At 40.5% G+C, this 23536-nt stretch overlaps 1 protein-coding gene across 2 annotated transcripts in view; it reads right to left on the reverse strand.

Annotated features, from left to right (window-relative positions):
- NUAK1 (NUAK family kinase 1) overlaps window positions 1–22346 on the reverse strand; it is a 61212-nt gene extending 38866 nt beyond the window's left edge. Inside the window, exon 1 of one of the 2 annotated variants that reach the window (XM_032221777.1) lies at window positions 21738–22346. In XM_032221777.1, the coding sequence (XP_032077668.1) occupies window positions 21738–22079 (342 nt within the window). In that variant the 5' untranslated portion in view covers window positions 22080–22346. Of the gene's footprint in view, window positions 1–20735; window positions 21060–21737 lie in introns of those variants that run through there. The other variant, XM_032221779.1, reaches the window with a different exon arrangement.
- Between the last annotated feature and the right edge of the window lie 1190 nt (window positions 22347–23536).

Here is a 23536-nt window from a genome sequence, read left to right on the forward strand (position 1 = left end):
TCTACTTAGTAGGAACAAAAAATTAATGTTGCTAACTTATTTCCAAAATTTTGTACTAAAAAAAAACGAGGAAAAAAAGATAGCATGAAAGATATCATGATTTGAAAACAGCAAATTGCCTTAAATCAAACTCTTTGTAATTACAGAATATCTATGATTATCAGAACTTCATGCATTTTGTCATCCAAAATGACACATGGCAGGAAGGAGAAAAGTAACTTGAAACAAAGAAGAGAAATCTGGAGGAAGTCTCAAAACATCAAAGATATAACCTGTTTTAGGAAACAAGCATCAAATGCTCTCCCACAAGAAGTGTCATGAATAAAAAGAAATCTGGGTGTCTTTCAAAGCAAACTCACATCTCATCCAAAAAAGGGGTGGAGAAGTTCTCAGAAAGTTTCACAACTGGAATGAAACTGAAAACTGTTCCACATGAAGCCATAATTTGGACTTTAGCAATGTTGACCAATACTGAGTGCTGAATCCACCAAAAAAACTAAAACTGCAGTTATATTTAGTTTGTATCAAAATTACCAAACTTTTGTTTATTTTTTGTTTTCATTTTCACTTGGCCAAATTGCTGACATTTATTACAAATGGGTTGGAATTGGCAGACTACTACCAAAACCTGATCATGTGTAAATATTCAAGGGTAGAAATTTTGTTCCTGGCCCCACTATGCCCTACAAGTCCCTTTTATCCATTCTGTTCAGGGTTAGACAAAAATGTCTTCTTTTTTCCAAATGCCCGTCTTAATTGTAATCTTTTATCCAGTTGGCGCAATTATTATTATTTTTTGCTTCTTGTGCACATGAAAAAGGTATGCTTTCTTACACAGCAAGAATTCTTTCTCTCTTGCTTTTTTTTTACACAAGGAGAAGCAGACTATCATATTCTACATGCTGGATAAAACTTTACTTTTCAATGGAGTCTTCATTCCCAGTTCATTCTGCTCATACAGAAACTCAATCCTGAAGGTGCAATCTGGCTCATTTGTGTTGTTTCTCAACCTGATTTGAATATATTTCATTTATTAACTTTGATTTTTAATCATCAACTTCCAAGTGCTCTAAATCCATTTGTTTAAAAAGGAAAGTATCCAACGTATTACAAGGTCTTCGACACAACTTTTTAAAAATAGCGAACAGAGAAAAATTCAAAATAAACTCTTCCAGATGGCTGAATGAAAGTGCTAACCAGTAGTCCTTGAGCCAGCAAAAAAGGTGGAGGGAAAAATACTACTGCTGAAGTGGGATGCAAAGGATGACTTTAAGCTGCTTCAGATAAGGGCTGGACATGAGACAAAGGAGGCATCATAAGAACACAGAAGGGAAAAAAAACATGAGCATGCTTTTTCTAACCAGACAGAGGTGGTAGTCAGCAGGTTCTGACCAGTTCTGGAGAACCGGTAGCAGAACTTTTGAGTAGTTTGGAGAACTGGTAAATACCACCTCTGACTGGTCCCGCCCCCATATATTATCTGCCTCCCGAGTCCAGGTTGATCAGGAGGAAATGGGGATTTTGCAGTAACCTTCCCTTGGAGTGGGGAGGGAATGGGGATTTTGCAGTAATCTTCCCCTGGAGTGGGTTGGAATTGAGATTTTACAGTATCCTTCCCCTGCCACACCCTTCAAGCCACGCCCACAGAACCAGTAGTAAAAAAAAATGAATCCCACCACTGAAACCAGACCATGTGTGTGTCATGGTAAGAGGCATGCAACAAAGATAAATAAACAAACCAAGAACAATGCAAGATAAAGAAGGGGTATAATGAGATATAACGAAATCTGGATCTTGGCTTCTTGCTCTTCAAAGGAGCTTGAATTCAAAGGCCAACTTCAAATTCTAACTTCAATTAATAGTTTGCTAGCAGCACCAGGAGTCCCAATTCGGATATAATATTATTTTTCTCTACTGCACTGTACATAAGTCCTGGTTAATTTAGCTGTTCTCACTGACACAGGAGCCAAGTTGGAGTGATTGAGTATTAAAAAGAATTCAGGCATAATGTTTTGTTTATAATGAAATAACATAAAACAAGATACATTAGAATATAACTTTGCAATAGTGAATGATTCTCTATTAAACCTGTGAAGATGTAATTATTTATTAATAGGGTCCCTGTAATTCATTTCTAGTCTACATTTTTACTTATGAAATTTGCAGACAACTGGGGGGGGGGGAGTGCTGAGACTATTCAGCAGTAATTATTACAGTCATGGAATCCCTTTGCCGAGATTATATCTGTTTTTATTTTTATTTTTACTTTTTAGGTGTTAGGCAAACATATTTTTAATCTATGAAGTCACTTTAAAATGTTTTGAAATAATTTAGGCTTTTGAAACAGTTAACTGTTCTTTAATTTGCTATTTGTTTCATTTGTATTGTTATTGTGATGTAGCAGTTAAAATGTTGGATTATCATTTGAGGAAGCAGTTTAAGGTCAGTTTAAGGTCTACCAGGAAAACGGATGAGGTGACTTTGAACCCGACAATTTTCCTCAGCATAAACTATCCCAGTTTTTCTGGGGGATAAAAATACAGTACTATTCCTTTGAGTTTTGGAGGAAGAAGCAAACACAACATAAATCTAATTTAAATAAACAAGATTGGTGAACATTTCCAGCTTTTTCTTTTCTACAGTACTACTATATCGATTTTCTACAACTTCATTCCACTGAGATCTGGAATCAATGTGAATTGCTATTTGATAGCTCTGCATTTTGATTGTTGTTAATTCCGACAATCTATAGTAAAACCTTGTAAATGTTTTGTAAGCGCTACTAAAGAAAAATATTTACCGCTTACATTCTAGAAAGGAATTCTATTTTTGAATAAAATAGATTTTTAAAAATATTAGTTTTCGTAAAAACCGAAGGGCAGTATCAGCACTCTCAACTTCATTGTTTAGAGTATAAGTCAGGATATAGAGGAAGACGTTTTGCCCATTTCACATCCTTTAAAAAAAAGATACTGTAAGTTAAATCAATTTCTTTATTACAAACATGATAAAGTATATAGAACAACATCTCATTCTGGTTATTTTAGCTAGAACTTAATTTCAGCAAATACTGTAAATCATGTCATTCCATAGAGAACTATTTTTAAAACTTGTAGAAATAGCCCTCAACTTACACCATTTATTTAATAACTGCCTGATCTGAAGTTACAATGCTTAAAAAAAAAGTCCTCACACTTAGAACAGTTGCAGAATTCCGATAGTCACATGATCAAAATTTGCGCAGTTGGCGTATATTTACAATAGTTGTGCAGCATCCCAAGGTCACACGGTCACCATTTGTGACCTTCCCAGGGGTCTCTTGACAAGCAAAGTCAATGGGGGAAGCCTGATTCACTTAACAACTTACGCAATTCACTTAACCCCAGGAAAAGTCATAAAATTGGGTGCTATTCACTTAATGACTGCATTGCTTAGTGATGGATGCTCTGGTCCCAATTGTGTCAGTTGAGGACTACCTATACTGCACCATGGGAATCAGTCAATTTAAGCCAGTCTTTCTGACTTTAAAGTTTCTATTTGAGTTATCCCAAATGAAATGATTATGCTACTACATCAGAACCTAGAAAAGTATTTCCTGTACTTGGCAAATCAAGTGAAGTGGAAAAACCAATTTAACACAAAATGAAAAAAAGAATCCTACCAAGAATTAAACTCTCTTTTTATACAAATAACAATTTTTTTATTCCAATAATTGTTAAAATGAAAACTGCTTTGAAAACATGACATGAAAATATGATATGAAAACATAAAAACATACTATAATATATTATTTCATTAGACGCTGATGAAATATATATATCCATGCAATGACTTTTATATTGCCCTAATAAGCGCACAGGAATGAAGCTATAAATATAATAATGATACTTTCCAATAGGACAAGTGGATTTGGAGAATTTCTTCATAAATTCTGTGACTGCATTTGATAGCCTAATCTTAGCAATCCCCTTTTTTAAACTACTGACTTTGTTCTGCAGTGTGCTCTATAATGTTCATACCAACTTAAAAGCATGCTCATGATTGAATTAACTTATATAACAGGATATAAAATGTCATAGCAAGTTTTGTTGGAATGATAATGAGAAGAATTTGTGCACAAAATGAAACAAAGATGCTGGCTCCTGTGCCAAACATTCATTTGATGGCAACACTTCAAATAAATTATTTCTTATAACAACTGGATTGTTATATTCTACAACCACATCCCAAGCAGCCACCCAGCTGGGCTCAATAAAGCTATTTTCCAATGTGCTGTATATACACACGAACACCCATACTTCCCAGATGTTCTCTGTGTAAAACATCTGGTTTCAAATGCATAGTAAAGTCTTTCCAAAAACCCATTACATTTGTTTAATGGACTCATACAGTTCAGCTAAAATATCCTGGAGCAGACTGCATTTCTACTCTATAAGCTCCATCTGTAAAAAGAAGAAACAGCAAATGAGAATTCTTTACATGATTTATGCTGCCTTTATGATCATCCAGTTCATAAAGAACAAACTTAGCTTAACAGACAATAACACAGACTGTTTTAAATACATCCTTAATATACTTTCTCTGTTATACTTTCCACTGAAGCAAAAGACCCAATTCTGAAGACACAAGAGATACCAACAGCCATGTAATTTCCTATTTTCTTTTCCTGATAATTCCAAGAATCTCAGGAATTCATAGTATATGTGTCAATGCTTACTTTTCTTACTATCAGAGGCTGGAAGAAGACAAATTGCACTACATAGTGACTGATTTAATTTATCCTTATCCTCAGAGCACCCCAGTGACAGGGAGTGTGGTGGCCTAGCGGTTAAGACCTGGGCTTGATGACTAGAAGGTTTGTGGTTTAATTCTCAAATACTGCATGACAGGGTGAGCTCCAATTCTAGCCCCTGCTCCTGCCAACCTAGCAGTTTGAAAGTGTGCAAATGCAAGTAGATAAATAGGTACCACTTGCCCCTTGACCTATAGTCATGTGGGCCACATGATCATGGAAGGGTCTTCAGACAATACTAGGTCTCTCAGCTAGGCAATGGAGCTGAACATTGCCTCCTAGAGTCAGATATAACGATAAGGGAAATCTTTACTTTTTTTTAATCCCAGCTATCTGTTCCAATACGTTTACATATGAATTTATATGATCTAAACACATCTCTATGTGTCTGCTAGTAGCCTCATATTTATTTTAATCCTAGATGTATATTGATTCATTTCACTAAAGTGGGAAAAACTGCATATTTTTTATTTCTAGACATAGCAATAAATTCAATTTTCTCAGATTTCATTTCAAAAATCTTGAAGATATTTTATTTTATCTTTAAAAAGGCTGATCAGGATGAATTTTGAGACTCCTCTATGCGCTGCCACTTAAGACATCAAATGTTTGCCTGTTCAATGCATAGAAGAGTCTCAAAATTCAACAAGATTTCAAGATTGCTGACATATACAAAATTAGTTTCTATCTGAATAAATATAAATATATCTTAAGACTTGGCAACTTGATTCTAGTTACACAGAATCTCCATACAGGTCAAGAAAATCTATAAAGTGGAGAGGTTTACAAGAAGAGGTCTACAGAATCTCTACAAGAAGAGATAAAAGTAACCAGAAACAATCACATCAAACCTATTTTATGATAATGTTAAGGAACCCAACACCAAAATTAACTTAAACCCCAGAGAAAAAAGCATTGATTTACGTTTGTGGACTGTAAACTGTCTAGTGATGTAATTGGTATATAAATATTGCAACAACAAACCAACAAATGATAACCAGAGTCCAGATGAACATAACCCTAAGTCAGAAGCTGGGGTTTTTTTTTCCCAAGAGGGTGTCCAAGCAGAAGAGCACCAGGCAGAAGTGTGTCCATTAGGCTTATGTGTGATAACACAACACCCTGCCAGCACTGTCCGCAACAAGCTTTACTAAAAGGATAAACCATTCCTTTTGATGTCAAAACACAAGCACTAGCCCTTTATTTACATTGTGTAAATGATGCATTTACAATAAGGACTTTCTGTCACAATGCACAGTGTATTACTGTTCACTTCTTGGAAATCCATGCCCTCTTCTCATAAAGATATGCAAAATCTTCTAACAATATATAACAGTTAAAATCAAATAAATAAATAAACCTGAATCATACTAAAACATTTGATCATACTGAAAGTGGGCAAAACAGCTGGAAAAAAGAAAGTGATTGAAAGAGAGATAAAATGCAATAACAAAAACCAATCTGAACTAACTGTATTTATGCATTCCATTATAACAGGTCTCTGATATGAAAATAAGATTATTTTTTAAAAATACCAGCTCATCATATGTTCAGGTTTAAGCAGTGCTATTTTCTGGGGTTGATCATGCAAGACTGAACTGAAAGTCATTCTTAATTAAAGGAGGGAGGGATTATCTTGTTCAGGTTGACAGTCATACTGACAACTGTAATTAAATGCCTGATTACAGGCATTTAAACCATGCTAATGATCATCATTTGCATGTTTCCAGATTTCTGTAAATATTTAATTGCCAAGAAAGATATAGCATTCAATCTACACTATATCTACATTGAAATTCCTACTGGAGAAGCTTAAGTTGAAAATGTAATATATATGAATATTCAAAATGTTTTAAATAATATGATTTTTTGCTGCAAATTAATTGTCATTTTCCTACCACACTTTAAAAACACACTATGCAGTAAGATTTTAAAATAGTATTTTAAAAGAGTGATTGCACATTTATGCACAAATACTATGAAATACACTCAAGTGCTTCCATCAATCAACACAGTATTGGGAAATACTAGATGGACTTTGGAGCCAGAGGGAGACAAAGCAATTTGAAGTCAGGAGTTTCCCAAGGAAGGCTGGGCAGAATTGTTTTGTAGTAGCTGAAAGCCTGAGCATCATAAACTGGGCTCAAAAAAAATCTTACCATTTTTAGGGATACTTGGGTAATTTTTAAATCATTCTATATATCTAATCAGAAACTTCCTCTGGATTGGCTAAGGATATTAATTTTATCTTCCTTGGGATAGCATGAACTTAGTAATAAGCCATGCCTATTTTCAGCAGGGTAGGCCAGATGGTAGCAAGACTGGATGCAAAAGAATAGTAAAAACAATGGCTTTTTTTTTGCCTTTGTTAAATTAACCTTGCCCGTGCTTGCAAATTAATGAAGTGGTGGCCATCGTATAAACACTATATTGCCAAAAGTATTCACTCACCTATCTTTACTCACATATGAATTTACTGTAAGTGACATCCCATTCCTAATCCATAGGGTTCAATATGACGTCGGTCCACCCTTTGCAGCTATAACAGCTTCAAGTCTTCTGGGAAGGCTGTCGACAAGGTTTAGGAGTGTGTTTATGGGAATTTTTGACCATTCTTCTAGAAGCGCATTTGTGAGGTCACACACTGATGTTGGACAAGTTTACGTGGCCTACCACTTCGTGGCTGAGTTGCTGTAGTTCCCAAACACTTCCACATTCTTATAATACAGCTGACAGTTGACTGTGGAATATTTAGGAGCAAGGAAATTTCATGACTGGATTTGTTGCACAGGTGGCATCCTATCACAGTTCCACGCTGGAATTCACTAAGCTCCTGAGAGTGACCCATTCTTTCACAAATGTTTGTAAAAACAGTCTGCATGCCTAGGTACTTGATTTTATACACCTGTGGCCATGGAAGTGATTGGAACACCTGGTTCTGATTATTTGGATGGGTGAGTGAATATTTTTGGCAATATAGTATCACTTTATAGGAAACCTGTGATGTGTACTGTTCAATTCGTACCCCATCATTCTACCTATATAAATATGGCTTGGAGCAATGTTCTCCTATGTACCAAATAGCCCAGATTCTGGCACTGGGGGCATCTTCAAAAGGGCTCTTCTGCTCACTTAACTGACCAGCCAGATTTATAGCCAAAGACAAATTTTTCAGGTAGTCAGATCTTAAGATATTTATAGTTTGAAAGTCAATATCAACATCTTAAATTGTGATCAGAGGGAAACTGGTAGCTCTTTCTGATCTTTCAACAGAGACTTCACAGAATCTGTATAGTAAAATCTTGATTTTTCTAAACTATAATTCAGTAAACTTTAGACGCAGTGAGAAAAAAAAATTGACTGTCCAGGCCAGACAATTGGCATACTGATATTGATAGAAGGAAGTTAACAGAAACTTTCACAACCCCTACTCTCACTAGGGTATTTCTACCTCTTAATAAATAGAGAAAGAAATAAAAACAGAAGCCAGAGGGAAGTCTCCAAGCCCATTGCTGCTCAAAATGTCAAGGATTATATCCACAATCTTTGGCCATTTTGGGGCCTGCTCTTATCTTCTGTGCATGTGTCTATGCACAAATAATATTTTCACAAAGACTGCTGCTATAGTGAAGTGGCACATGTCTTCATCATGCATAGATGTCTTCACACAGAGGTCTTCCAAACCTCACTGTACTTCAAATGAATTCAGAAGCTCACTTCCCAGTGGTTCACACAACACAAATTAAGATTCCAATCTTGGTAAACTAAGAAGTGGGCTGCACCTCTGGAATCAGGCTGTATTCTATTCAGATTTTGTTTCTTAACATACTGTATCTCTATTTTATAAGTGAGGATCGTGGCTGGGAAATATGTATGAACAATCTAAAACCAGAGAAACCTTTAAAATGCATAAAATGATGAAATACTATTGAAAAATAACAAGCGTTGCTAAGCCATGATCAACTTTAAAATTTAATTTGTTTCCCAAAATATTCTAAGTCCTATTGAGCCAAACTAAATAAATGACCATCATAGTTTAGCCCAATGTCTAGCATTACTTAATGTGGTGTCTAAGGCATTGGACTAGTTTTAGTAGCTCAGGTACAACTTTGAGTTATACAAAGTAAAGGTACTATATCAATTTAATAAATTAGGGGTGTCAAACTCAAGGCCTACAGGCCAGATCCTATCTGCAGGGTGTTTAAATCCAGCCCACAGGGCTGGCCTGGAAATATCAAAGGACCAGCCCACTGTGCCTCTGGTGGCTAAAATGGGCCGTGCATGGCTCCCCCGCACCTTGTTTTCACTCTCCATGACCTGCAGCACTCTGCCATCAAAAACCAGCCCGAAAACCAAGCTGGAAACCGGCCAAAACAGGGCTGAAAAACAGGCTAAAAACAGACTGGAAAACAGGCCAAAAACAGGTCAAACCCCCCACCACCAGCCCACAGAGGAGAACTACAATACTGATGATCCATCTCTCGAAGAAATCTACTTTGACACCCTTTAATAAATATATAAATATTGTTTGACAATAACCAGATCCTATATCATTCTAATCCTGGAAGGTTTTTTTCATAGCCATTATTTTTTAAAATTAATAGTTTCTCACAAACAGTTTTTATTCATATCCCCTAAATATATGAGATCTAGTTGCACTAGTTGTACAATATCAGACCAGTGTCAGCACTCCTTCATTGGATAATCAGGAAAGAAAACCACAAGACTCCATTGATAGAAATCAAGTGTACTTTTACTAATTATAAATGAACAGAAGCGTAGCAAAGCGAAGACTGATTATTTAGGCGCGAAAGCAAATGATATATAGAATAACCCATTCCCCACCCCTTGGCATCCCAGTCACAGTCCAATCATAATTCTCCCAAATGTCAGGTGCGAAATAACTTCGAAAGGCATCATCAAGATGGAATGTTGGTGCCATTGGCCTTGGCGGGAAACCTCATCCGCATGCGCAGTAAGACAGGCAGCAGAAACTCCAGAACCTTCCTCCAGCACAATTAGTAGTCCCCTCCCAAATACCATGCCCCCCCTCCCCATTTCAATGGCAGCCGAAGCAGCAGCAAAGCAGAGGCTGACATCCGGCCCTCCTCCGGAAAAAGGCGGTCAGATCTGGAAAACGACAAAACACAAACAAACAGACGAACAACAAAAAACAGAAAAAGAAAAATAGGGGGGGGGGAGAGAAAGTCAGGAAGGAGAGACAATTAGGGCTTGTCAGGATAAGCAGAATAGAACTGCGGAGCAGTTGGGGGGCCCGGAGATGGGACTTGTCCACCCACTCAGCATGAGACTGGGGAAAATGCTTCCAAGCCACAGGTACTGAATCCGATTCCGCCGTTTTCGAGAGTCCAAAATTTCTCGAACTTCAAAGTGCTGTTCACCATCAATCAATAGGGGGGCAGGTGGCGGATCCACTGGTGGACGTAAAGATGAAAAACGAACAGGTTTAATGAGATTAACGTGGAAAACAGGATATACACGGTTGAGGTGCTTGGGTAGCTGCAAGCGAACCGAAACAGGATTGATGACTTTGAATATGGGAAACGGGCCCACATACTTAGGGCCCAACTTCTTTGATTTCTGCGTAGTTTGAAGGAACTTTGTGGATAGATAAACCTGATCACCCACGTTGTACTGATAAGGTTGAGCACGTTTCTCATCAGCCTGTTTCTTATGCGCGCGATGCGCAGCATCCAAAGTACGAAGTGCCAAAGGCCAAATATGCCGCAACCGCTCACTCCACTCGGAGATGGATGAAACCTGCGGCTGCTCAAGAGGAACTTCAGGAATAGGAACAAAGTCCTGGCCAAACACAACTCGGAAAGGGGTGAACCCAGTGCTGCTATGTACAGAATTATTATAAGCCACTTTCGCGTGCGGCAACAAGTCCACCCAATCATCTTGCTGGTAATTGATGAAACAACGTAAATATTGTTCCAGAACAGAATTAGTCCTCTTGCAAGCCCCATTAGTCTGAGGGTGGTGGGCGGAGCTTAAGCCTTGGGCGGAGCCAATGCGCTTAAGAAATTCTTTCCAGAAGACCGAGGTGAATTGCACGTCCCTATCCGAAATGATGCGATCAGGCACGCCATGCAAACGGTAAACGTGAGAGATGAATAGTTTAGCGAGCGCTTTTGCAGAAGGAATCTTTGGGCAAGGTATAAAATGAACTTGCTTGGAGAACAAGTCAGTAACCACCCATATGACAGTGTGCCCCTGGCTCTCAGGAAGTTCGACAATGAAGTCCATAAAAATCTCCTTCCAGGGGGCGACAGGGCGAGCTACAGTCTGGAGCAAACCCTGCAGTTTCCCCGGCGGGCGTTTAGCGGCCGCACAAACGGGACAGCTGGCGACATAAAGTTCAATGTCCTTCTTCAAAGAGGGCCACCAAAACTGCCGTTTCACCAGATGCAGCGTCTTCACAAAGCCAAAGTGCCCCGCCAACTTGGAATCATGAGCCCGTTGGAGAACAATGAGACGAAGGGAGGCAGGGATGTAAAGTTTCGCTCCAATCCATGGCAAATCATCCCTCATGGTGCATTCACCTTGATGTTGCTGGAACCAATCATCCTGAGGAAGGGACTTCTTAAGGTCGGAAAGAAAATCTTGGGACACGTCCACCTTAGAGCGTGTCTGTTGCCTAGTAACAACAGGAGCAGCGAGGCTTGACATGGGAAGAACGGGCTGGACAACGCTGAGCTTAGAGCAGTTGTATTGAGGGAGTCTGGACAAAGCCATGAAGTTCTTCCCCCCTGGGATGTACTTAAGTGTGAAATTAAAACGATTGAAATGCTGAGCCCAGCGCATCTGCTTAGGGGAGAGCCGCCTGGGAGTCCTCAAAGCCTCCAAATTCTTATGGTCAGTCCACACCTCAAACGGGTGCTTAGCTCCAGGAAGTAGCGCCATGTGGCCAAAGCCCAACGTACAGCAAATGCTTCTTTCTCCCAGATCGCCCAACGTCTCTCAGTGTCTGTGAGTTTACGAGAGGTGTAGGCACAAGGTTGTAAATTACCTTGGTCATTGGTCTGAAGCAATACGGCCCCCACCGCCACGTTGCTGGCATCAGCTTGAACGACGAAGGGCTTGTCCATTTCCGGATGCTTCAGAACCGGCTCCTCGGCAAAAAGTCATTTCAACTTTTCAAAAGCAGCTTGACACTCCATGGTCCAATTCAATGGCTTGCTAGGTTTGGGTTTCTCCCAAATACCATGCCCCCCCCCCCCCGTTTCAATGGCAGCCGAAGCAGCAGCAAAGCAGAGGCTGACAACCAGTTTACTTTTTAAGATCTCTCATTTTAATCAAACATAGATGGTAGTAACCAATTTTCATCCTAAAGCGAGTCAAAATATAACTATTATCTAAGTTGAATGTAAAGGAGACATGACTCATTTGTATACATGTGGTTTCTTTTATATATTTTATTGCTATAGTTTGGATATCAAATAACTTTACATTTAACTAGTGAACACAGGCATTCCTTCTCATTTAAAACTGAACATTACTGAGGGGATTTTGTATGCATTAAACATCTGGAATTTCTGATATGAATCCAAGATATTTGATCAGCATGGGCAAACATTCAACTCCCATGCAATATCTCACCCATCCCCCTAATGTTCAGCCTCTGAAACCTCCTAATTTATTCAAATGTACAGTGTTGTCTGTGTAGACATGGTGATACATATGTGCTGTTTGAAACTGTGCTTCACAAACTATAGCTTACAGATGCTGAGGACTTTCATGTGGGCAAGACAAATGAGAATCCTATGCCTGACTGCACGGACTGAGTCCAAGAAACAATAGCAGGAAAACACAAATGAAAGCCTCAGCACACTTGTGGCTTTAATGAACTAGTCATCAAATACGGCATATTTGGTTTCCTATAATTCTCACTGTTCCTCCCATAAAAATATTCAGCAAGAGAACTATGCCTTTTTAATTTTACTAGATGAACTCCCACAGCATCTGTTAAAAAGGAACAGCATTTGTTACATAGGATGTATACCAATTAAAGAATTAAAGAATGTGTGACCCGAGTTTTGTGAAGAATAAATACTCTCGTGCATGAGCTGCTTGTTATGATTAGCTTTATTCAGTGATGTGCGGTGAAGCTTCTGGCTGGTGAGGCAAAAAGAAAGCGGCTTTTGTCCCCGCCCCCCCGGCAGCAGGCTGGAGTGAGAGCCGCGGAGACGAAAGGCGAAGAGGGGTGGGGGGTGTTCTAAGAGGCCTCCTGCCCTTTTGGCACTCCGCAAGCCAGGCCCGCAGCAGCAAGAGGATCCGCTCCGCTTCTATTGGTTTATGCCCGCCATAAACGCGAGACGCCTGGCGGACACAGCGGGGGGACGGAAGAGGCGGAGGGGGCAAGGTGGCAGCCGGCGAAGAAAGGGGAGAGGAGGAGGAGGAAAGGAAGAGGGGAGCAGGATGGGGGGGAGAGGGATGCCCCTCTCTTCTCAAACAAACAAGGCTCCCCTCCCTGCGTCTGCTCCTTCCCTCTCTTCTCAAGCAAACTCTCTCTCAAATTGAGAGAGAGTTTGTTTGAGTGAAGTTAAGAAAGAAACACACACACACACACAATAAAAACAAATTACAATTACTTAAATTACAAATAAATTGAATTCCTCCCCCCTCCCTCTGACCCACATACCTTCCAGCTACGCCAAAATTCCAGATTCGGTCTAGCTAGGCTCCAGGGCCAGGCAGGCTAGGATAGTGGCTCCTAGAGCCACCACGTGCCCTCTGCAGGAAGAGGCCCGAGAACTATGGGCCTCATTTGCATATAATTTTTTTGCTTTTTAACCCTTGGTTAACCCTTAAAAGGCAAAAAAATCCTTATGCAAAGGAGGCCCCGAGTTCTCTGGCCTCCTCTTATACTTAAACACTATATACACTCCAAATCACTGTGAGTTGAAGTCTGGTAGCAACTAGCTTGGCCTTAATTATTTTTAAAAAAATCTTTAAAATTCCTTCCTTTCCTGAGGAGACTGGTGAGGCCCCGCCTCCCCTGCCTCTAGTGAGTGCACGTCCCTGGCTTTATTCCATAAATATTATTTATCTATTAAATTTATATGGCTGCCTATATCACCTGAAATGACTCACCCCAAGTGAATATCACAAAATGTAATTTTATTCAGATAAAATTTCTTTTATGTCAGATAATTTCCTAACTTCAAACATAATTATATTAAGAAACCCACTTGCAAAGTACATTATTTATCAATTTGATTATGATCTTTTGTCTCAAATGTGGTCCTAAAATTGTTGGTGATCATTTATGAGAATGCAACAGTGCTTTTAGTTAACAGCTACTTAGCATTCATTTACTTCAGCTAAATTTGGGGCAAAATGCTCATCAATTTTTCATGGATGATAGAAATAACTTTGATGTTGTCTTAAGATGTCAACTGAAGTTATCAATAATGGTAACATCCAAAAAGCTCTAATATGATAAACTTAAGAAATACCTTCCAGTGGTGGGATTTAATTTTTTTTACTATCAGTTCTGTGGGTGTGGCCTGGTAGGCATGGCAGGGGAAGGATACTATAAAAATTCCATTCCCACCCCAATCCAGGGGAAGGAAACCCTAAAATCTCCATTCCCTCCCCACTCCAGGAGATGGCTACTGCAAAATCCCCATTTCCTCCTGATCAGCAGGGACTTGGGAGGCAGAGAATAGATGGGGGCAGGGCCAGTCAGAGGTGATATTTACAGGTTCTCCAAACTACTCAAAATTTCCGCTACCGGTTCTCCAGAAGTGGTCAGAACCTGCTGAATACCACCTCTGATACCCTCTTCAAGTAAAGTTAGCTCAAGTATTTGTGTTTACATTACCATAGCTTTTTAATTGATTACCTTTATAAAAAAAATATCTTTTAAATATTTCATTCAATAAAATATCTAAGCTCCAAGATGAACAAAGTTCCTGTCACTGAAGCAACATATTTGAGAAATATGTATCTCGGCATTCCCAGGGATCTTTTTCACGCTGGATGGAAACAGGCTCTCCATCTCTCCACATACAGTATGACAAGCCAAAACTTAACTAGACTGACTTTGATTTAAAAATAAATAGAATTATTTTTTCCTTTAAACAAAATAACAGAGTGGTTATCTTTTTATTAATCCTTGCATGATGCTTGATTATAATTCTGTATTATGGTTGCTAGATTTCCCTTTAGAAATTATCCTCACTTTATGTAGCTTTTTCACTTATGATTAACCTGCAAGAACTAAAGCTTTTATATACTGTTCATATAGGTATGTTGCAATTGCTATGCAATTTGTATTTTCCTTTTAAAAAGCCTAGGGTTACTACCAGTGTTGGGATTCAAACATTTTTACTATCGGTTCTGTGGGTGTGGCTTGGTGGGTGTGGCATGGCTTGGTGGGTGTGGGAGGGGAAGGATACAGTAAAATCTCCATTCCCTCCTCTCTCCAGGGGAAGGTTACTGAAAAATTCCCATTTCCTCCCAATCAGCTGGGACTCAGGAGGCAGAGAATAGATTGGGGCAGGGCCAGTCAGAGGTGGTATATATTGGTTCTCCAAACTACTCAAAATTTCCGCTACTGATTCTCCAGAACTGGTCAGAACCTGCTGAATACCATCTCTGGTTGCTACATAGAGCTCACTAGCCATTGCCTGGTTTCCCTGCCTTAATACTGTATATACTCGAGTATAAGCCTAGTTTTTCAGCCCACTTTTTGGGCTGAAAAAAGCCGCCTCGGCTTATACTCGAGTCAGTGAAAAATTTGCCCGAAATGGAGGAGAAAAAGGGGCGGGGCCATGCCGCTGGGTGACACTCGTGAATGGCCCAGTGCCCCTGTGAGTTTCCCCTCCCTCTGTGTCAGTTTGCCGCGCAGCGCGCACCGCACCATCCCCCCTCCTCACGTTCTAATGTAATGCAGGGCTGTCTTACGATTCCCCTTCCTCCCCCTCCTGCCGCTCTGCAACGATGTCCCACCTCCTCCTTGTTATGGCAAGCAGCCACATAGCGATGTTCCACCTCCTCTGGTACAGTGATCCAATGATAGGAATCACTGTGCCGTGTGTCATAGGAGGCGGGACATCGCTCCCGCGGCTGCACGGGACATCATCATCACAGCGGGACATCAGCATCATGAGGTGAGTGAAGTATTTCATTGAATACACCGCTAGTTTACTGTTTTTCTTTGAAATAAATATTCAAAAACATTATTGGTATCTATTTTTATTTTTGAAATTTACCGGTAGCTGCTGCATTTCCCACCCTAGGCTTATACTCGAGTCAATAATTTTTCCAGTTTTTTGTGGTAAAATTAGGTGCCTCGGCTTATATTCGGGTCGGCCTATACTCGAGTATATACGGTAATACTTGCAAGCGAGTCATGAATGTATTCTTGTAGAATTTAAGACATAGTCATGAAATATTGATGAACAATTTAACAATTTAATATTGGGTTCTTCAACCTTGACAAATTTAGGACTTGTGGACTTCAACTCCCAGAATTCCTCAGCCACCATGGGAGTTGAAGTCCACAATTCTTGAGGTTATCAAAGTTGGGAGACCCCTGATTTAATAGACTTGTTCATTACCCTTCTGATTTATAGATAAAATTGATATCATATTAATTATTTTGACTATAGTCCACAAATGGAGTTAGAATGTTTTTCTTTAATTGCAAAGATATTACAAACATGCCTCTATAAACATGCCATTATTTATTACAAATAAGTTCTCAGGGTAATGGATGGAGGTGAGAATAAAGGAACAAAAATGTTGTATAAGGGAAATAGTTTTTCACATGGAATAGAAAATAAAATGCAATACTAAGTAGTATCAGAAAAAAAATCTTATACTGAAAAGCAACCAATCCGATGTGCAGAATTCTTGGAAAAGAAAATGGGAGAAAAGCAAGGGAATTCCCAATGCCACCACAATGAGAGAACACTGTGTATGACACAGAGAGAGAGAGAGAGAGAGGAGAGAGGAGAGAGGAGGGAAGGAGTGAGAGGGAGAAGATAAAGTTAGTTTTAGGCATTTTCCTCCTTGAATACTCTATACTTAGTCAGGGTTTTAAATAATAAAGTATATCTCAAGTTGAGGTCCAAGTATCTTTATAGATATGTCCATGTAGTTTTCTGGCAACAGTGCAGGATGATTTGCCAAGATCCTTTTATGAGATGCTTTTTAAACTTTCTTCTTAAATACAAAGCTCTTAGATTTCCTAATAGTCTCCTTTCCAATTCTACCTGCTCAGCTTTCAGTAGTGTGTGTGTGTGTGTGTGTGTGTGTAACATGCTTAGGCCCCAAAATAAGCACTAGGGCTTATTTTCAGAGAGTGTCTTATTTTTTCCCCTTGTACAGAAGGTCCACTTCTGCTTGCTCGCGCCAGGGCAGAAGGTTGTGCAGCACACCAGTACCACCGCTGTGAGGCGGGGGGGATGAAGCTACCCCACACAACCCACACTGGCTTACCTCTGGGCTCCCGTAGCCAGGCCATCCATGCCCCAACACCTGCCTCACCTCATGGAAGCGGCACCAACAAACTGCTTGGCCTCCTGCTCTGTTGCGGCTGCGAGCAAGAAAAAGAAGTGGCCCGGCCGCCATGTGGGCTTCTGCTGCACATAGTTGCTGGTGCTGCCGCCACGAGGCAGGTGTCAGGGCATGGATGGCCTGGCTGTGGGGCCCCTGAGGTAAGTCGGTGTGGGGTGTGTTTGGCAATTCCACCACTCCCCCGCCTTCCCTTATGGCCACAGCATCATGAGCAAACAGAAGGAATCGGCAGGCAGCCAGCTCTTAAGTTGGGCTAATTTTGTGTCGGGGCATGGATGGCCTGGCTGTGGGGACCCTGAGGTAAGCCAGTGCGGGGCGCGTGAGGCAACTCCACCACTCCCCCCCCCCACCTTCCCTCATGGCCACAGCATCATGAGCAACCAGGCAGAATGAGCAGGTGGCCGGCTCTTAAGTAGGGCTAATTTTGGGAGTAGGGTTTATATTAGGCGCATGCATAAAAACATGCTAGGGCTTATTTTCAGGATAGATCTTATTTTGGGGGAAACAGGTGGTAGATAGATGGATACAGATAGGGATAGGGATAGGGATAGGGATAGGGATAGGGATAGGGATAGGGATAGGGATAGGGATAGGGATAGGGATAGGATTAGATGTAGATGTAGTGGTAGAAGTAGAGGTAGACACTGCTTAGAGTTTTTATAGGATAAAGGAATCAAACTATTCCGTTCTGTTGATGATCTCTAGGAGACATTTCTTCAAGAATTAACTCACAGATTGCTAGTACAGTAGACCTTGTTTAGCGACTGCCTTGTTTAAGGACTGTTTGCACAGATAAATGGTGATAAAAATAATTTTGCAATCAATTCTTGCATTTACAACCTTTGCAGGATGGTAAAATAAAGGAAAGCTGAATAAGATAATGAGTATAATCACAAATTCGCTTAGCAACCGCTTGGTTTAATGACCAAGCTGCTGGTCTCAATTGTGCTCACCATACTACCTGAATTGCAATTTAAGGTGAATAAATGTGTATTTATGTATTCATTTATTTGTATTCTGCCTTTAGTATTTTTACAAATAACTGAAGGTGGCAAACATAATCCATTGTCCTCCTCCTATTTTGCATGAAGCATAAAATTCTGTTGAGCTGTATCTGAGTGAATTAACAAAATGACCATTTTTTTCAGTATAGTAGCCTTGAAAATGTGCCCACACAAAAATGAATTTGCCTATTTAAGAACAGATAGAATTGCAGCAAGGCACAATGGATTTTTAAATTAATCATATGCCTGGTTTACTTAGAAGCAAATACCGGTAGCTATCTTCACTGGGAGGAGAGGCGCAAAGAAGCACTTCAACATCTGGCATGACTAGGCAGAATCAAGGAAAGAGAATGAGAAATTAGGAGGCCAGATTTCATTCTATAACCCATATCAAAGACTGTTTCTTCCTTGCATATAATTCTATGTAATCCATGGCACACAACCAACCCTTAAATGCCAGCCTACCATGCAGATTACTTTACAGATTACTACTGTTACGTGTTTATAGAAATCATACTTGAATTTCAGAATCCCAGTGAATGTTTGGCAGGTAAGATGCCTCAGTATATGTAGGTTGTATTCTTGTGTTTCGTTTCATTCAGTGAGCAACCTAATCTCCACTACATTATTAAGTAGACAAGAATAAATAACAAGTTGCTGCTAACAACAAACTAAATATAACATATCTATAATCCAAGTCACAGCTCAACAGCCATCACATAAACTAGGGCTGAGAAAGTATTATACATTTCTCAAAACCAATGTCAAACTTATAAGCATTTTTCAGAATAAAAAATTATCAAATTCCTAGATGCCAATATCTACCTTGGAGGAGTGTTGTGTGTAGGAAAGCAAAAGAAAAGAGTGCACACAGGTTATAATTTTTACTATATAACCTTTTTTCTTAAAATACAAATTTGAATATTTTCTCCCATTTGGGGATGTTTAGAGATTTTCCTTCAAATTTCATAGGATTTCTCTCAGAAGCCAAAAGAAAAGCCAGTATCTGAAATTCTAATTAGTGGTGTCTGATTTTTCTATAAAAAGTCCACAGCTGTATGCTTCAAACCAAAATTACAAGTAATAAAATATTAATGGAAATGTTTTTGTTTAGGTAACCTGGTGAGGGTAAGCTACCTAGGATATTTCTAGATGTTTCCCTATGTTTCCAAATATTTATATACTACTGTGTAGGAAAATGCTACCTCATCTACTAATATGACAGCAAACAAATGACATAGGTGACAACATGACCTTGAGATTTCTAATACAGTCCTAAACTTTTCTCTACATGAGGTCATGGTAGGAATTATGCTGGTCACATTGTACCAAGGACCCCCTCTGCTGGTTACAATACACAGTCACTCTAATCAAAGCCCTTTAATGATTCCATTAGTTATGACTAAGGAGAAAGAAAGATAGCACAGATAGGAAAAAGTAGGCTAAATGAATTCCCAGTTTAAATTTTGGGCCAAATACCTTTCATAACACTCTTATGTGTGAAGAGGGTATATTACACATATTAACAGACAAGAGATGTTTATATGTTTTTCAGTAAAGTACATTGCCATTTTTAACACAGCCAAGCATTATCATGAGGTATGTAACACACGTTCTGAATTAAAACCCAAGAATCCATAAACAAGTAAATATATTATAAATATCACTGCTATTGCATTTTGATGATTTTGCTCCATTTTCTTCGGTTTGTCTCTTTCTTTAACTGCAAATGCACTGCTCTAAAGCAAACCTAAAAAACTATCCGGGCTGTCATAAAATTAATAAACATGAAGTTATTGAAAAGAGCAGACTAATACAATCTGGAAATGATACTCTTCGGCTTGTACATTTTTTTGAGCTAGATGTTTTGCTAATTTTAAACCCCTGTAATATGATACACTCCAGGCAATGTTCTTTTTCAAAGAAAAAAACAGGCAGCCAAAAAGAACATGAGCACTCACTTCTGCTTTTGATTAACTATCTTAATGATTTAGTAAAATGACAGAGAGCATAATACAACATTAAGACTTATCTGAACCAGGTGTTTAAAGATTCTTTTCATGCTATACAGCACTGGGATATTATTTAATTATTTTGACCACTGCGCTAGGATTTAGTGTTTTTAACCACAAATCACACCATGGAAAAGCTAAAATATTCTTTAAAAGAGGACACTCTCACATACACAATCACACCACATGTAGCTAAGGTGCTTTTCACTACTCTATTGTTTGCTTACTTGTTTACTTGAGTCTCTTGTTCAAAACACTGACTGAGCAAGCAATAGGAAAAATGGAAAATACCAACAAAACATGGAGCCTGAACCAAATCTACTGCAAAGCACTTGATCAAACAATTGTATGATTTTGCAGAAAGCACATGCATACCTGATTTAAATGCAGAACCATCAGATATGGCTAGTAGACAGCATCAAAGGAAAATAGCCGTACTTTTAGCCTATTACATGAAACCTGATACACGTGCCTGAATTTTTCTGATATTCAGGCACCTTATTCAGGTGACAAAAAGCAACAACGTTGTGCCCAGAACAGCTACAGTACACTGCAACATTAGTTTGCAAAATAAAGTGGACTCTAAACTTCCCTTTGATAGGAGCAATTGCATCAATATGTTTGTTATAGAGGTTGATAAAGTCCATGTCATCATCCGCACTAACGCACTGTTGGTCTTTAACAACTGTACAATCTCAAAGCCATCTCTGGTTAGAAAACTAAGCTATGTGTTTCAATGGATGTTATGTCCACACTTTGAACAACAGAGCAATGTCTGATTGCTGGAAGGAAAGAGACAAATAATGCCAATTTACCAATGATCCAGTTCTCCTTATTCAAGGAACAACCTCTGATTTCTATAAATGAGCTCAGTTGACATCTGGAGAGAAAGGCTCAAAATAAAATTCCATGATCAAACACTTCTGGAGAGGTCATAAACACTCCTCCAGTGAATTTTTGGATCTCAGTAAGAGAGGAGGAGGCAAGAACATAACAAACTCTCTAGAGGCTAAGAGAAGGCTACATACAGCTTTGAGATAAAGAAAGCAAAAGCAAAAGCAGCACTACAGTCACCATCAAGCTTCGGAAATTTAGGTATATTACAAAATAGTCTTCCCCAAGCTGGTACCCTCCCAGGGGGTGTTAGAACTACAACTCTCAGGTTTTGTAGTTAATGGTTATGTGAGTTCATGTTTTTATTTTTAAGATGTTGAAACCCCTTTGCTCCAGAAGCAGCCTACAAAGCGAGCACCATCACCTTAGAGAAGGCTGCCATACATAAAAGGTCCACTCAAGAAGTGCCCTGCTTAGATGCTTCAATAGTGCCACCAACTCTCTCCCAGCAGCCCCTCCCGGGCCAGTCCTTTCAGCTCTTACCACTCTGCCTGAGAACCTCTCGATGGCCCTCTTGACTTTGCCATAGGTACCCTTGCCCAGCGTTTCTTGCAACTCGTAGCGATGTTTGAGGTTGTGCTTGTGATGGTGCCTCTTGACCCCTTGCTGCTGCTGCTGCTGCTGCTGCTTCAGTTCCTGTTGGGGAGCGCTGACAGGGCTGACGGCCTTGGGGGCCGAAGCAACCGAGTCCCCTGAAGAAGAAGCCTCCGCTGCGGACTCCTCCATAGCCGCTCCCGCCGCTTCACCGACTGCCCGCGCAGCCTCCCGGCAGCATTGCTGGGGAGCTTCTGTGCTGCCGCTGCCATCCAGCTCAGTGCTATCCATCTCCCTCTCCGGCGTGCGTGCGCCTAAAAGCCACTCGGAGCGGCGCGGGAGGAGCCTCGGGGTCCCTCCCTTCAGGCGTGTTCCGCGAGGGCTGCCCTCATATTTTCGGGGCGGGAGGGGAGAGAGGCCGAGAAACCGGAGGCCACAGCGCCCTCCTCTCACACTTCCCGCTGGGGTACCTAAAAAGCAATTACTAAGACGGGGGTTTGGGGACGGTGAAAGTGGCCGGGCCGGAGGATGGCCGGCTGCACCCGGTCCTTTGGCTGAAGACGCTTTTCAGTTGGGAGGGGAAAGGGGGGAAAGCCGTATCCCCCTTCTTTCTTTCTTTCTTTCTTTCTTTCTTTCTTTTTTCTTTCTTTCTTTCTTTCCTTCTTTCTTTCTTTCTTTCTTTCTTCCTTCTTTCTTTTTATTTCTTTTCTCTTTTTCTCCTTCCTTCCTTTTTTCTTTTTCTCTCCTTCCTTGCTTTCCTTTCTTTCTCTAACTCCTTCCTTCTTCCTTTCCTTCCTTCCTTTTATTTCTATTTATTTTCTTTCTCCTTCCTGCCTTTTCTCTTTCTTTTTCTCTCCTTCCTTTCCTCTTTCTCTCCTTCCTTCCTTTCCTTTCCTCCGGGCCCGCAGCCGCCTTAAAAAGGGATGCGGGACAAAGCCTAAACGCGTCCGGGTTGCAGTAGCCAATTTCCCCGGCGCTCCTTCTTAGGGACAATTGGGCGGCGGGGGCAGACTCCCGAGGCGATATAAAGCAGCGCAGAGCCGCCTCTCCCCATTCGTGGTGTCAGCGAGGCGGCGGCTGATTTGGCCATGAGAGGCGCTTGGGAGAGCTCGCCACGCCTCGGAGACTCCCAGCCAGCGACTCGGGGGCGGCTGAGCGGTGGGGCCGCCCGGCGCGGTTCTTGGCCTGGGAACGAGCCGGGCGTGGCGCGGACAGAAATTGCTCTCGGAAACTAACGGGCCGGGTGGGAGCCGGGGACCTCCCCTTCCGAGCCTGGCCTCTGATCTGGGCGGGCTCTTTAGGGCAACCCCCGAAGAAGGCGGGGAGGGGAGCCAAATCGGGGATGGAGGTTCCAGCCGGCCTTTGTGCCAAAGGATGCTGCATTATTTCGGCCGAATACACGGATAATTTAGGGGAAGAGAGAGACCGGACACTCTTCCCAATTTGTTGTTGTCTGCAAGCAAAGGGTTCCTAAGAAAGCCTCTCAGCCCGGTAGAAGTAGAATGGTTATGGAGAAAACAGATGGAAGCAGTCATTTGATGACAGATTGATGACAGATTTTGGAAGACTCCCCGTACAAAAAAAGTATTCCCCACACCACATGTGTGCAGACAAGCCCAGAAAAGGAGAGTCTCCTTCCCATTTCTTTTTTAAAAGGAAGGAAGACTGTATCAGTATTTATAACTCCGATCCATGTCTTTGCACTCAGAGGGAGTCCAAAATAGTTGGATTCATACATTTTATACTTC

The sequence above is a fragment of the Thamnophis elegans genome, chromosome 7 (genome assembly GCF_009769535.1).
Source record: "Thamnophis elegans isolate rThaEle1 chromosome 7, rThaEle1.pri, whole genome shotgun sequence".
Taxonomy (NCBI): Eukaryota; Metazoa; Chordata; class Lepidosauria; order Squamata; family Colubridae; genus Thamnophis; species Thamnophis elegans.